The sequence below is a fragment of the Lithobates pipiens genome, unplaced genomic scaffold (assembly GCF_037356315.1).
Source record: "Lithobates pipiens isolate NorthernLeopardFrog02 unplaced genomic scaffold, aLitPip1_a1.2 Scaffold_3, whole genome shotgun sequence".
Lineage (NCBI taxonomy): Eukaryota > Metazoa > Chordata > Amphibia > Anura > Ranidae > Lithobates > Lithobates pipiens.
In genome coordinates, this window is record NW_027507790.1 from 94,330,529 (window position 1) to 94,344,839 (window position 14,311).

The window sequence follows — 14,311 nt, forward strand, 5'->3', positions numbered from 1 at the left end:
ATCATTTTTCGGATCAGCAAATAATAATTGAATTTGCAAAAACCTATGGAAATTCCACCACCATATAGTCCCCACTGTAATATCCACAATCTCCCCACTGTAATATACATCTTCCCACTGTAATATCCACGTCATCTCCCCCAATGTAATATTGGCTGAGCATGGATGAGTATGGCTGGGTATTGCCGAGTACTGCAGGGTATGGCTGGGTATGGCAGAGTATTGGAAGGGTATTATTGCAGGGTATTGGCAGGGTATTGCAGGGTATTGGCAGGGTATTGCAGAGTATTGGCAGGTTATTGCAGAGTATTGGCAGGTTATTGGAGAGTATTGCAGAGTATTGGCAGGGTACTGCAGAGTATTGGCAGGGTACTGCAGAGTATTGGTAGGGTATTGGCAGAATATTGGCAGGGCATTGGCAGAGTATTGGCAGGGTATTGGCAGAGTATTGGCAGGATACTGCAGAATATTGGCAGGGTATTGGCAGAGTATTGCCAGGGTATTGCAGAGTATTGGCGGAGTATTGGTAGAGTATTGGCAGGGTATTGCAGAGTATGGAAGGATGGCTGTGACTGCAATTGTCACAGAGCAGCGCTGTGGGCACTACAGATGCAGCCCACAGCACTGCTGCCATCCGACTTCTCCCCTCCACTGTACAGATTTGTACAGTGACGCCGGTTTGTTTACAAGTGATTGATCCGTCATTTGGCCGAAGCCGCAGCCTTTCCTAAGGCCAAGACCGCGGAACGCTCCGTGGATCGTGGCGTGTGCCAATCCGATCGGGGTGACCCGTTCGGATCACGGATCGCTGCCAATCCGTTGTACGCCTAGTTTGAATCTCGGATCGTTCCTGCTGAACCGGCTGAGATTCGAACCATGTATGGGCGACCTTAAGGTAGGGCTAGAGTTAACTTTTAAAATTCTAGAATTTTTTTTTACAGTTTTGTTTAACCCATTGAAGTAAACTGTGTTTCGCTGGGTTTCCTTTTAAAATGTTTGCATCAACTAACCACTTTACGACTGCCCCATAGCAGATTTACTGCTACAGGGCGGCCGCTCTGTGTAGAATTGTGAGTATACATACGCAATTATGCACTTCCAGGTTTTGGGTGCGAGCGCGTGCTGCCGGGGGCTCACTCCCACTGTGATTTTACACAGTGGGAGCTGATCAGCGGGTCCTATGGACCTGATGTCCGCTGGGACCCGCTGATCAATCGGTACTCTGACAGAAAAATGCTCTACCTAGGTAAATAAGGCAAACTGTCATTCCGTGAGTACAGAAGACATGGATCCTGTGAAGCAAGAACACCGATCCATGTCTTCAAGTAGTAAAAGCTACTCCCCCACAGTTAGTAAACACTCCCTAGGCACAAAGTTAACTCTTTGATCACCCCTGCCAGTGTCATTAGTACAGTAACAGCGCATATTTTTAGCACTGATTACTGTAATAATGTCACTGGTCCCCAAAAAAGTGTCAGATGTCCAATTTGTCTGCCACAATATCGCAGTCCCACTAGAAGTCACCGATGGCCACCATTACTAGTAAAAAATAAATAAAAATATCCCATAGTTTGTAGACACTATATCTTTTGTGCAAACCAATCAATATATACTTATTGGGATTTTTCTTTACTCACAATATATAGCAGAAAACATATTGGCCTAAATTGGCCTAAATGTACAAAAAAATACAATTTTTTACATTTTTTTTAGTGGGTGTGTTTTAGAGCAGAAAGTAAAAAATACTGTTTTTTTTTTCAAAATTGTCAGTCATTCTTTGCTTCTAGCGCAAAAAATTAAAATATCAGAGGTGATCAAATACCACCAAAAGAAAGCTCTATTTGTGGGGAAAAAAAATATATAATTTTTATTTAGGTACAGCGTCGCATGGCCGCGCAATTGTCAGTTAAAGTAATGCAGTGCCGTATTTGTTTCTGCTCATATCATAAATGAATATTGCACAGTGTCCTTGTAGTTGATATCTAATGAACATGACCATGTAAGTGTGAGCAGCCCAGCCCTTGATACATACACCCATGTTACTTTAAATAGATATGAGAAGTCATTATCTTGGTCCTGATAACAATACCGCCAGATGATAAAACTCCATGCTGTTTTATTATTTTACACAAAAGTCTACCCGCTGAAACATTTTTCTAACTTACCATAACACGGTGTGAGTGCTGGTATACAACAGCATGAACACAGAGGTCAATTTCCCTGATGCTTGCATCTATTGCAGTTGCCAGGTCTCACTACAAAATAATGACACTGGCTAATTATGCAATTTCAGGTATATTACAGAGCTTAAGCTCTTAGTGAACACATCTCCCCACTTCAAGTGGAACTGAACTATAAAGACAACACTTTTAATGTTACAGAATAGGGAGCATTTAGAAATGTTAATGGCGCCTAAACAATACCCAAAAAATGCCCTAGAATTCCTCCTGAAAAATAGCAGTGCATCTGATAGTACATGAGGGTGCCTAGTCGCATACCTGTCTATCTGTAGTGTGAGATCTAAGGCACTGCTAGTCTCAAGAGATTTGATGGTGTCACAACTGTGCTGCCAGAGGCTGTTACATGAAGAAGAAAACTCTGCCTCTACCAAGATGGCTGCCTCAGCATAGGAACGCAGTGCAGAACAAGGTATTGTAGGTCAGCAATGAGGGAAAAAATCTGTTGCCGAGGTCTGCAGGCAACACTGGTGACTAGTCCTTTGCCCTCTGTCCGCCTCTTTTTGGTTACGGCTTCTAGAGCTCAGTTCCTGTTTAACCACTTCCTGCCCGGCCTGTAGCAAAATGACGGATGGGCAGTGGTTGCGTTATCCTGACTGGGCGTCATATGACGTCCTTCAGAATAACAGCCGCCGAGCACCTGTGGGGACATGCATCATGGCGATCGGTGGAGCGGTGTGTCAGTCTGACACACCGCTACACTGATCTTGGTAAAGAGCCTCCGACGGAGAGTCTTTACCACATGATCAGCCGTGTCCAATCACGATGTAAACAGGAAAAGCCGTTGATCGGCATTTCCTCACTCGCGTCTGACAGATTGGCGGCTCTCCTGACGGGGGGGGGGGGTTTGCGCAGCCCCCCCTTGGATGCCCCCACTGGACCACCGGGGAAGCCACCAGGACCACTAGGGAAGTGGGCAACATGTGGATGGCCAGGTATGTACCCCATGGCTATCCACATGTGCCCAATCTCTGCCAATCAGTGCCCACAAATGGGCACCGACTGGCACCATAAAGTAACAGATACAATGACTAATGTCCAGCAATGCCACCCTCTGTCAGCGGTAAATGGTTTGTCTCAAACCTGTTACTGCTGTTCTTTTGAAAAACAGACTTACTGGCCAGATCAAAGGAAAATAAAGGAAAGAAAGCCTTAAAAAAAGAAAGAAATGCAATGCAGCCACAACATCCAAGAATTGGTAAGCTGCATTATAATATATGTTGGTTTTTTGGTCTAGCACCGCTTTAAGGTTCAGTAGTGTCATTACTATATTCTGGTAAAAGCAAACCAGGCTTCCAGCTTCATTTTTACAATTCTTTTGAATACAAATATATTGCAATTTCGTTAGTGCCTAAAAATGGTACTTTAACACATTGAGATGGAAGGCAGTTATTACGCACAAAAATAAATAAATAAATGTATACATGCTACTTCACTTCCTTTGCAATATGTCTAGGTGAAAGATGATGGGTGTGGCTATTACTCAGCTCTGTTGGCACAGAACACTGTGATATCAGGGGGAAAAGCAGAATTTTCATTGATACAAAAAGTATTTGAAAGCTGAATTCCAGATATGGCTTTTTTTTTTTTTTTTTGCAAAGTTAATTTGGTCCTTGGACCTATGCAAGTATGCATAGTCCATACCTCGATGAAGCAAAAAATCATCGTAGTATGCGCTGCTAAAAGCATAGTATGCAACCAGTCTAAACTACGTGGCAAGTTCACCAATGCCAGGAATCTAGCGGAGAAGATGGGTGAACTAGAGATACTGTTGTATGAGGAGGATTTGGATTTTGTTGGAATTTCAGAGACCTGGTTTAACAGCTCTCACGGTTGGCTGGCAATCATTCAAGGGTATACCCTTTATCACACGGATGGAGAGGGTAAAAAAAGGGGGGGGGGATATGTCTATATATCAAGAATAATTTACAAGTGAATGTGAGAGATGACATCACTAAGAGAGCTAGGGAGGAGGTGGAATCCTTATGAGCTCCAAAGGGATGAAGATAAGGGGAAAATAATACTGGGAGTATGCTATAGGCCCCTTAGCCTGAGAGGAGGGGGAGACAGACCTCCTATCACAATTTGGATTAGCAGCAAGGATGGGAAGTGTTATCATAATGGGGGATTTCAATTATCTAGACATAGACTGGGCGGAGGGAACCATGCATTCGTCTAAGGCTCGCCAGTTCCTAAATGTCTTGCAGGACAATTTCATGGGTCAGATGGTAGACGCACCAGCTAGAAATAAAGTGTTACTAGATCTACTGATTACCAACAATACAGACATGATCACGGAAGTGGAAACAGCGATCACAGGTCAATTGGCTTTAGTATAAATCACGCAAATAGGAAACATAAGGAAAATACAAAGCCACTGAATTTCAAAAGAGCCAACTTCCCTAAACTACGAACCCTGCTAGAAGGCATAAATTCAGATAAATCTTAGGAACAAAGAACAGGGAGGAGAGATGGGTTCGCTTTAAGAGCATATTAAATAAGTGCATTAGCCAGTGCATCCCATTGGGTAATAAATTTAACAAAGCGAACAAAAGTCCTGGATGGCTTAACTCCAATGTAAAAATGCATATAAAAGCAAAAGAGAAAGCCTTCAAAAAATAAAAGGTTGAGAGATCAGCGTTCAAACTTTATAAAGAATGCAACAAGAAATGTAAGGGTGGAATTAGGGTGGCTAAGATAGAACACGAAAGACACATAGTGGAGGAGAGCAAAAAAAATCCCAAGAAATTCTTTAAGTATGTAAACAGTAAAAAAAGGAGGACAGACCATATTGGCCCCATAAAGAATGAGGAAGGACATCTGGTTACAAAGGATGGGGAGATGGTGAAGGTATTAAATGTATTCTTCTCAGTCTTCAGGAAGGAATTGGGGGGCTTCAGTAACCAAAAGTGCAGTGTTTATCCTCGTGACACATCACAGGAAGCATCCTCATGGCTAACAGAGGACTCAATTGGAATTAGACTTGGGAAACTTAACATTAATAAATCACCGGGACCGGATGGCTTGTACTTAGGGAACTCAGTGAAGTAATTGCCAGACCATTGTTCCTAATTTTTACTGACAGTCTACTGACTTGAATGGCACCAGTGGATTGGAAAAAAGCCAATGTAGCACCAATATTTAAAGGGGGATCATAAGGGACTATATACAAGATTTTAGTAATGGAAACGGTATCATTAGCAGTAGTCAGCATGGATTCATGAAGAATCGTTCTTGCCAAACCAATCTATTAACCTTCTATGAGGAGGTGAGTTGCCATCTAGATAAAGGAAGGCCTGCAGCGTGGTGTATCTGAATTTTGCAAAAGCATCTGACACCGATCCCCATAAACGTTTACTGTACAAAATAAGGTCCGTTGGCATGGACCATAGGGTGAGTACCTGGATTAAAAACTAGCTACAAGGGCGAGTTCAGAGGGTCGTGATAAATGGGGAATAGTCGTAATGGTCAGTGGTGGGTAGTGGGATCCCACAGGGTTCTGTGCTGGGACCAATCCTACTTAATTTGTGCATAAATGACCTAGAGGATGGGGTAAACAGTTCAATCTCTGTATTTGCAGATGATATTAAGCTAAGCAGGGCAATAAATTCTCCATAGGATGTGGAAACCTTGCAAGAAGATCTGAACAAATTAAAGGGGTGGGCAATTACATGACAAATAAGGTTTAATGTAGAAAAATGTAAAATAATGCATTTAGGTGGCAAAAATATGAATGCAATATTCACACTGGGGGGAGAACCTCTGGGGGAATCTAGGATGGAAAAGGACCTGGGGTCCTAGTAGATGGTAGGCTCAGCAATGGCATGCAATGCCAAACTGCTTCTAACAAAGCAAACAGATTATTGGCATGCATTAAAAAGGGGATCAACTCCAGGGATAAAATTATAATTCTCCAGCTCTATAAGACTCTGGTCTGGCTGCACCTGGAATATGCTGTCCAGTTCTGGCCACCAGTCCTCAGGAAGGATGTACTGGAAATGGAGCGAGTACAAAGAAGGGCAACAAAGCTGATAAAGGGTCTGGAGGACGTTAGTTATGAGGAAAGGTTGCGAGCACTGAACTTATTCTCTCTGAAGAGAGACGCTTGAGAGGGGATATGATTTCAATATACAAATACCATACTGGTGACCCCACAATAGGGATAAAACTTTTTCGCAAAAGTAAGTTTAACAAGACTCGTGGCCACTCATTAAAATTAGAAGAAAAGAGGTTTAACCTTAAACTACGTAGAGGGTTTTTTACTGTAAGAGCGGAAAGGATGTGGAATTCTCTTCCACAGGTGGTGGTCTCAGCGAAGGGCATTGATAGTTTCAAGAAACTATTAGATAAGCACCTGAATGACAGCAACATACAGGGATATACAATTTAATACTGACATATAATCACACACATAGGTAGGACTTGATGGATTTGTGTCTTTTTTCAACCTCACCTACTATGTAACTATGTAAAAGCCTTTGACAGTGTTGAATGGCCCTATCTTTGGGAGATCCTGGCCCGGTTTTGAATGGTTGACAGTTTTATTATTTGGGTGCGTGTTCTCTACTCCTAGGCTCCATATTAATCATTTCCTTTCCTCCCCTTTTCCTGTACATCAGGCAACTCTCCAGGGGTGTCCGCTATCTCCCCTCATATTTGCACTAGCGGTTGACCGTCATGATCTGTAGGAATCCTACCATTGTAGGCTTTCGTAGAGGCCCTTTAGAAGAAAAAGTGTCCCTTTATGCAGATGACACGTTACTTTATCTGGGAGATACCGATGGCTCTCTACAAACTTAAATGGGAACGATTAATAAATTTGGTGATTTTTCTGGATTTACCATAAATTGGTCTAAATCCATTCTTATTTACCTAGATTCACTGGTATCACTTCTTCCTGCAAGTGCCAGCCAAATTACTATCGCTACTTCCTTTAAATATTTAGGAGTGGTGGTGTCTCCAGACCCATCTAGTTACCTGACATTGAATTTGGCTCCTCTATTGGACAGGCAATGGCTGAAATGCCAAACCTAGTGCAATTACTCTCATCAGTGGTGGTGCAGGTAAATCTAATAAAGACGATTTTAGCCCCACAGCTCCTATACATATTCCATAAATCCCCTATCTGGATATCTAATAAATGGTTTAAACATTTTGATTCACAATTTTGGGATCTTTAGTGGGATCTTTAATGGAAAAAGAAACAGGCCTGTATTAGTTTATGTAACCTGCAATATAGTAAGGATGGGGGGGGGGGGCTAGCGGTTCCACACTCAAAAGTGTATTTTTTGGCATCCCAAATGCAGCAATACATGGGATGGGGGCAATGGGGATACTATGGACCCTATAGCTCAGTTTATGTCTTTATCTAACCCTACATTACCAGTCGGTTCCCACCTGGAGATGGATCTACCTAGTATTCCCCTTCTTCTCCAACAGCAGGTCTTCTCAGGAGAGTTTGGCAAGCATCTAAAGAAGCATTGTCCATTACTGGCCCTCTGCAGTTTACCCCCGTTGTGGAATAATCCTAATTATCCTGAGTTATGCAAATTGCAGGGATTTCCTTCACGGAGGCAGAAAGGGGTTTGGTTGTTTCATCAGTTATACACTGGTAATATCCTAAAGACATATGATCATCTGTGTGCAGAGTTTTAAATGAGCTCATGGACAATTTTATCAATATCTCCAACTCAGGCATGCGCTGCAGACTCAAAAGCAAACACTTACTTTAACTGTATCTAGCTCCTCACTACTGCAGAAGCTTCTGCAAGCTACTACTCGCAGGGGCCTGATATCGCAAGTTAATTCTATATTGTTATCTCCCATTCAGGACTCTACCTCATTGAAACGTGAAGCCCATTGGGTTAATGATATTGGAGATATTGATGGTGATCAATGGAATATGGCTCTAGAGCAGCTCCCTGTTGTATCCATATCAGCTTTACTAAAGCTCACACAACTATTCATCCTTATTAGAGCTGGGGCTGGAGGGATTCTATTTTATACACATGATCCGGCGTTGTGCGAAACTTACATAATATTGGGCTGAGGTCATGCAGGTTATCTCTGATCTAGCTCAAGTACCTATATCTCTCACTCCATTATTGTGCGCGCGATTGATGCTAAAATGTATCCAAAGGGTATTTACATAATTGTAACCAGATTATTATACTTAGCTAGAAAGCTAATTGCCCGACTTTGGATGGCATCCACAGTGCCTACCAAGACACAGTGGGTCGCTTATGTTTACTCCCTCTTACTTAGAGAACAGCTAGCTTATCACCATTGAAATGCATCTAAGAAGTTCAATGTTATTTGGCAAAATTGGTTAGATAACCCTAGTCTTTCTACCCCACAGTTAGTGATGGATAGACTGTTACAACTTTTAATGCGCCAAGAGTTATAATGGTTTTGATTTGAGCTTGGGATTTGCTTTTCTCTTATATCTGAAAGTAGAAGAAATATGTCATCCTGTATAAAATGTCCATCAACAAGCTCTGGTTGTATTACTTATGTGTTTCCTTATTTTTTTTCAAAAAAAAAGGAAAAAAAAAACTCCATATGAGCTGAATATACTGTGACTGCTTTTATTTTTCTACCTTTTGCACACTGCATGTGCTCTTGGTTGGTTTGTATATTTTCTTTTCTTTAAAATGTAGTCACTTTATGGCAATATTAATATAAAAGAGTTTGGATTTAAAAAAAAATAAAAACCTTGTGGACAGCCTTCCCAGAAGAGTTGAAGCTGTTAAAGCTGCAAAGGGTGGGTCAACTCAATATTGAACCCTACGGAAGTGGAATGCCATTAAAGTTTATGTGAGTGTAAAGGCAGGTTTCCCAATAAGTTTGGTAATATAGTGCATGAGGAAACTACCTAATGGAAAGAGCCAATAGGTCATATTTTTTAACTCCCCAAAAAAGTATTCCATGTCCTCTCTGCAGAGCTTCTTCTTTAGTATTGTTTGTCATAAAGAACCAGTAGTTATACCAATAAAAACTGGAGAAAACATAACCCTTCCCAACTGTTTTCCTCTTAGGTAGTAACTTTATGTACTCTCATGACAAATACTGTGCCTTGAAAAAGTATTCATACCCCTTGACATTTTCCACATTTTGTCATGTTACAACCAAAAACTTAAATTTATTTTATTGGGATTTTATGTGATACACAAAGTGGCACATGATTATGAATTGGATGGAAAATGATAAATGGTTTTCATTTTTTTTTACAAATAAATATCTGAAAAGTGTCGCATGCATTTGTATTCAGACCCCTATACTCTGATACCCCTAACTACCTTCAGAAGTCACCTAATTAGTAAATAGAGTGCACCTGTGTGTAATTTAATCTCAGTATAAATACAGCTGTTCTGTGAAGCCCTCGAAGGTTTGTTAGTGAACCTTAGTGAACAAACATATTCATGAAGGCCAAGGAACACACCAGACAGGTCAGGGTTAAAATTATGGAGAAGTTTAAAGAAGGGTTAGGTTATAAAAAAAATATCCCAAGCTTTGAACATCTCACAAAGCACTGTTCAATCCATCATCCAAAAATAGAAAGTGTATGGCACAACTGCAACCCTACCAAGACATAGCCATCCACCTAAACTGACAGACCGGACATGGAGAGCATTAATCGGAGAAGCAGCCAAGAGGCCCATGGTAACTCTGGAGGAGCTGCAGAGATCCACAACTCAGGTGGGAGATTCTGTCCATGGCACAACTGTTAGTTGTGCACTCCACAAATCTGGCCTTTACAGGAGTGGCAAGAAGAAAGCCATTATTGAAAGAAAGCCATAAGAAGTCCCGTTTTCAGTTTGCAAGACGTCATGTAGGGGACACAGCAAACATGTGGAAGAAGGTGCTCTGGTCAGATGAGACCAAAATGTAACATTTTAGCCTAAAAGCAAAACGTTTTGTGTGGCGGAAAACTAATACTTCACATCACCCTGAACACGCCATCCCCCACCGTGAAACATGGTGGTGGCAGCATCATGTTGTAGGGATGCTTTTCTCAGCAGGGACAGGAATGCTGGTCAGAGTCAATGGGAAGATGGATGGAGCCAAATATAGGGCAATCTTAGAAGAAAACCTATTAAGTCTCATACACACTATCATATTTTTTGCTGATTTTTGTCTTCAGATTTACCAAAACCATGTAGTGCAAGGGCCTGCCTCATTTCATACAAATTGAAACTCCTAAGGTTTGACCTCATATTATATGGTTTTGGTAAATCTGAAGACAAAAATCTGCAGAAAATCTGATAGTGTGTATGGGACTTAAGAGTCTGCAAAAGACTTGAGACTGGGGTGGAGGTTCATCTTCCAACAGGACAATGACCCTAAACATACAGCCAAAGCTACAATAGAATGGTTTAGATCAAAGCATATTCATGTGTTATGCCTTGTACACATGGTCGGACATTCCGACAACAAAAAACTTCAGATTTTTTACAACGGATTTTGGCCCAAACTTGTCTTGCATACACACGGTCGCACAAAGTTGTCGGAAAATCCGATCATTCAGAATGTGGTGACGTAGAACACGTACGGCGGTACTATAAACAGGCCAGTAACCAATAGCTTTTGTCTCCTAATTTATTCTACGCATGCGTGGCACTTTGTCCGTCGGAATTGTCTACACACGATTGGAATTTAAACAATCTGATTTTGTTGTCAGAAAATTTTAGATCCTGCTCTCAAACTTTGTGTGTCGGAAATTCCGACGGAAAAAGTCAGATGGAGCCCACACACGAATGGATTTTCCGACAACAAGATCCGATCGCACATTTTTCCATCAGAAAGTCCAACCGTGTGTAGGGCATTAGAATAGTCCAGTCCTAAATCCAAGTGAGAATCTGTGGCAAGACTTAAAAAACTGCTGTTCACAGATGCTCTCCATCCAATCTGACAGAGCTTGAGCTATTTTTCAAAGAAGAATTGGCAAAAATTTTACTCTAAATGTGCAAAGCTTGTAGAGACATACTCAAAAAGACTTACAGCTGTAATTGCAGTGAAAAGTGGTTCCAACATCTGCATGGAAGAAAACCATCAGGTCTTCAGGAAAAAAACTCAAGACCTACCTCTTCTAAGCCCTTGTACACACGGTTGGACATTCCAACAACAAGATCCGTCGGATTTTGTCCGAAACTTGTGTTGCATACACACGGTCGGACAAAGTTGTCAGAAAATCCAATCGTACGTAACGTGATGACGTTATTTCGTTACGACGGGACTACGTTCAGGCTAGTAGCCAATAGCTTTGGTCTAGGAATTTTATCTGAGCATGACACTTTGTCTGATCGGAATTCTCTACACACAATTGGACAAAGTCCGATCGGACCATGTTGTCGGAAAGTTTTATAGCCCAGCTCTAAAACTTTGTCTGTCGGATATTCCGATGGAAACAGTCCGATGGAGCCCACACACAGTCGGATTATCCAACAACACGGTCTGCTCGGACATTTTCCGTCGGAATGTCCGACCGTGTGTACAAGGGCTTAGAAGCTTGACAACAAAGCACGAATACAGCCCCTTGAGGCGATTTAGTTCACATTATAGCGCTATACAAATTATTCATTCATTCATTCATTTACAAAGTATTGGCTGAATACAAATGCATGCCACACTTTTCAGATATTTATTTGTAAAAAAAAAACAAAAAACAAAAAATTTGAAAACTATTTATCATTTTACTTTCACTTCGCAATTATGTGCCACTTTGTGTTGGTCTATCAAATAAAATCCCAATAAAATACATTTATGTTTTTGGTTGTAACATGACAAAATGTGGAAAATGTCAAGGGGTATAAATACTTTTTCAAGGCACTGTAATTACACTTTGAAAGATGTACATTTTTACCTTTAGAAAGTCATCAAAAGTGATTCCTTCATATATCTGATCTGGTGCCTGTTAAAAAGAAACATGAATTAGGATTAGGATGCTACTTGCTTTATTGCCATTTGAATACATATTTGCTATATCATATCTGGCACACTTTTGATACAGTTCTGTAACAGCTGTTAAGTTGGCTATACAAGAGGGAATGTGATAGTTTATATTCAAGTTATACACAACATTCTAGTCTACTCTATTCAAATCCAGCAAGCTCTCAACACAGTTTTTTTCTTCTGGGCACATTTACAACAACTTCTCTCCTTTGGCAGCTGTATTAAAAAACCATTCCAACTCTCAAAGTAAGAACATAAATTTCATTCTTTTATGTAAATCACGGAAGTACAGCCATGACAATATGGTAAAATGAGTGGGGCTGAATATGAAAGTACATGGCTTTGTGTGGCTGGAGCTTTGGGCATGTAAGAAGTGAGAATGAAACATCAATCCCCTTAGTAACATGAGAGTTATCATTGCAAGACTGACAAATGTGAAGAACCATGACACTTCAGAATGGACAAAATGAGCCCAGAGCAGTGAAAGTCCAAGATAGAAAACCTGACAATTGACATATCTGCTCCATTGAGTGGCATTCTAAACACTAAGCCCTTGTACACACGGTTGGAGATTCCGACAAACAAATCCGACGGATTTTGTCCGATGGATTTTGTCCGAAACTGTTGTATACACACGGTTGGACAAAGTTGTCGGAAAATCCGACGTGATTACGTTATTTCGTTACGACGGGACTACGTTCATGCTAGTAGCCAATAGCTTTGGTGTAGGAATTTGATCTGAGCATGCGTGGCACTTTGTCCGATCGGAATTCTCTACACATGATCGGAGTATGTCCGATCGGAGCATTTTGTCGGAAAATTTTACCAACAAGTTGGAAAACTTGGTCTGTCGGATACTCCGATGGAAACAGTCCGATGTAGACAACACACAGTCGGAATATCCGACAAAACGGTCCGATCGGACACATTCCATCGGAATCTCCAACCGTGTGTACAAGGGCTTACAGTTGCGAAGATATACAAATGCTGCATTAGCTGCCTAACCATTTTGTTTCTACAAAACTGACACAGAGGAAAAACTGTCAGTGGAAAGTTTTCACAGTACGAACTGGAATTTTTTGGAACGTTCATGGTACTGTGTCCTTCATTTAAGCACAGGTGTGTTAGAAAGTTTTGCATCAAAAACACACTGAAATAAATGAGTTAAACAGAAGGACTGCTCTCAACACTTGAGATGGCGTAGAAGCAGAGGGCTGACACATTGAGCTCCATCTGCCCATCTATTCAGATGTATAATTGGCAAAAGCTGTCATTGCTAATTTGTGTGAAAGATTGGAGGTAGGATGTGAGATATGATGGAAACTGTACATACTCTTATCCTTTCCAAAATAACCTCAAATTCCCTTTAGTCAGATCCAAACAAGCTCATTTTTTAAAATGTTCATGGGAAAATGTAGCAGACTTCTCTCTGTGCTCATTAATCCTTTTGTAGCCAGAGCTAGAGGCGTTTTCATAGAAAGGCCATGAAGAGAGTGTTTGCATAGTCTGTCCTTTAAAACAAACATTTAGAACAAAGCAGCATTTTTTGAAATCTGGTTTGTAGGTGGTCACTGTAGGAAGAAGATATGTCAAAACAAGTATATAGTTCACCGTGCAAATCATCCCAGCCAAGCCTCCCACTACCACTCCACTGACTAAAGGGTACAGGCTCCAGAACAGGCCATAATCCAATAACACAGTGGCAACAACAACAACTTCCAGAGGTCTGGAGTACTTTTATGAATATTATCCAATACAAAGAAAGTGCACCTGCCCTTCTAAACAGTGCACCACATCATCTGTATATTAGGCGAAGATCGCTGCTACCTCTCAATGATCCCAACATACTTTATGTCATGGCAATTTTTAGAGTTGTCAGTACAATCAGTATACCTTGGGCCTTGATAAATCTTTAAAAGAAAACATACAATTTGCTTCCAAGACTATCCCCATTCTGTAATATTTTACCATTTGTCCGACACATATACTGGCTGCCTCCATCATTGCTCCATCTGCTATAGATCTTGCTGTCTCCTTCTCAATGTGAGGATTTCCTGATAGTAATTCTTCTACCACCTATATAAAAAGAAAGGTCAAGTTAACTAAAAATACTGTGCACAATT

General features: G+C 41.0%; 1 protein-coding gene across 1 annotated transcript in view; it reads right to left on the reverse strand.

The window, feature by feature from the left end:
• The window catches only part of TESC (tescalcin), a 131,625-nt gene that overhangs the window by 6,754 nt on the left and 110,560 nt on the right, over nucleotides 1-14,311 (reverse strand). Inside the window, exons 6-7 of the mRNA XM_077462048.1 lie at nucleotides 14,157-14,264; nucleotides 12,100-12,147 (exon numbers count right to left, since the gene is read on the reverse strand). Of these exons, the coding sequence (XP_077318174.1) occupies nucleotides 12,100-12,147; nucleotides 14,157-14,264 (156 nt within the window). The remainder of the gene's footprint in view (nucleotides 1-12,099; nucleotides 12,148-14,156; nucleotides 14,265-14,311) is intronic.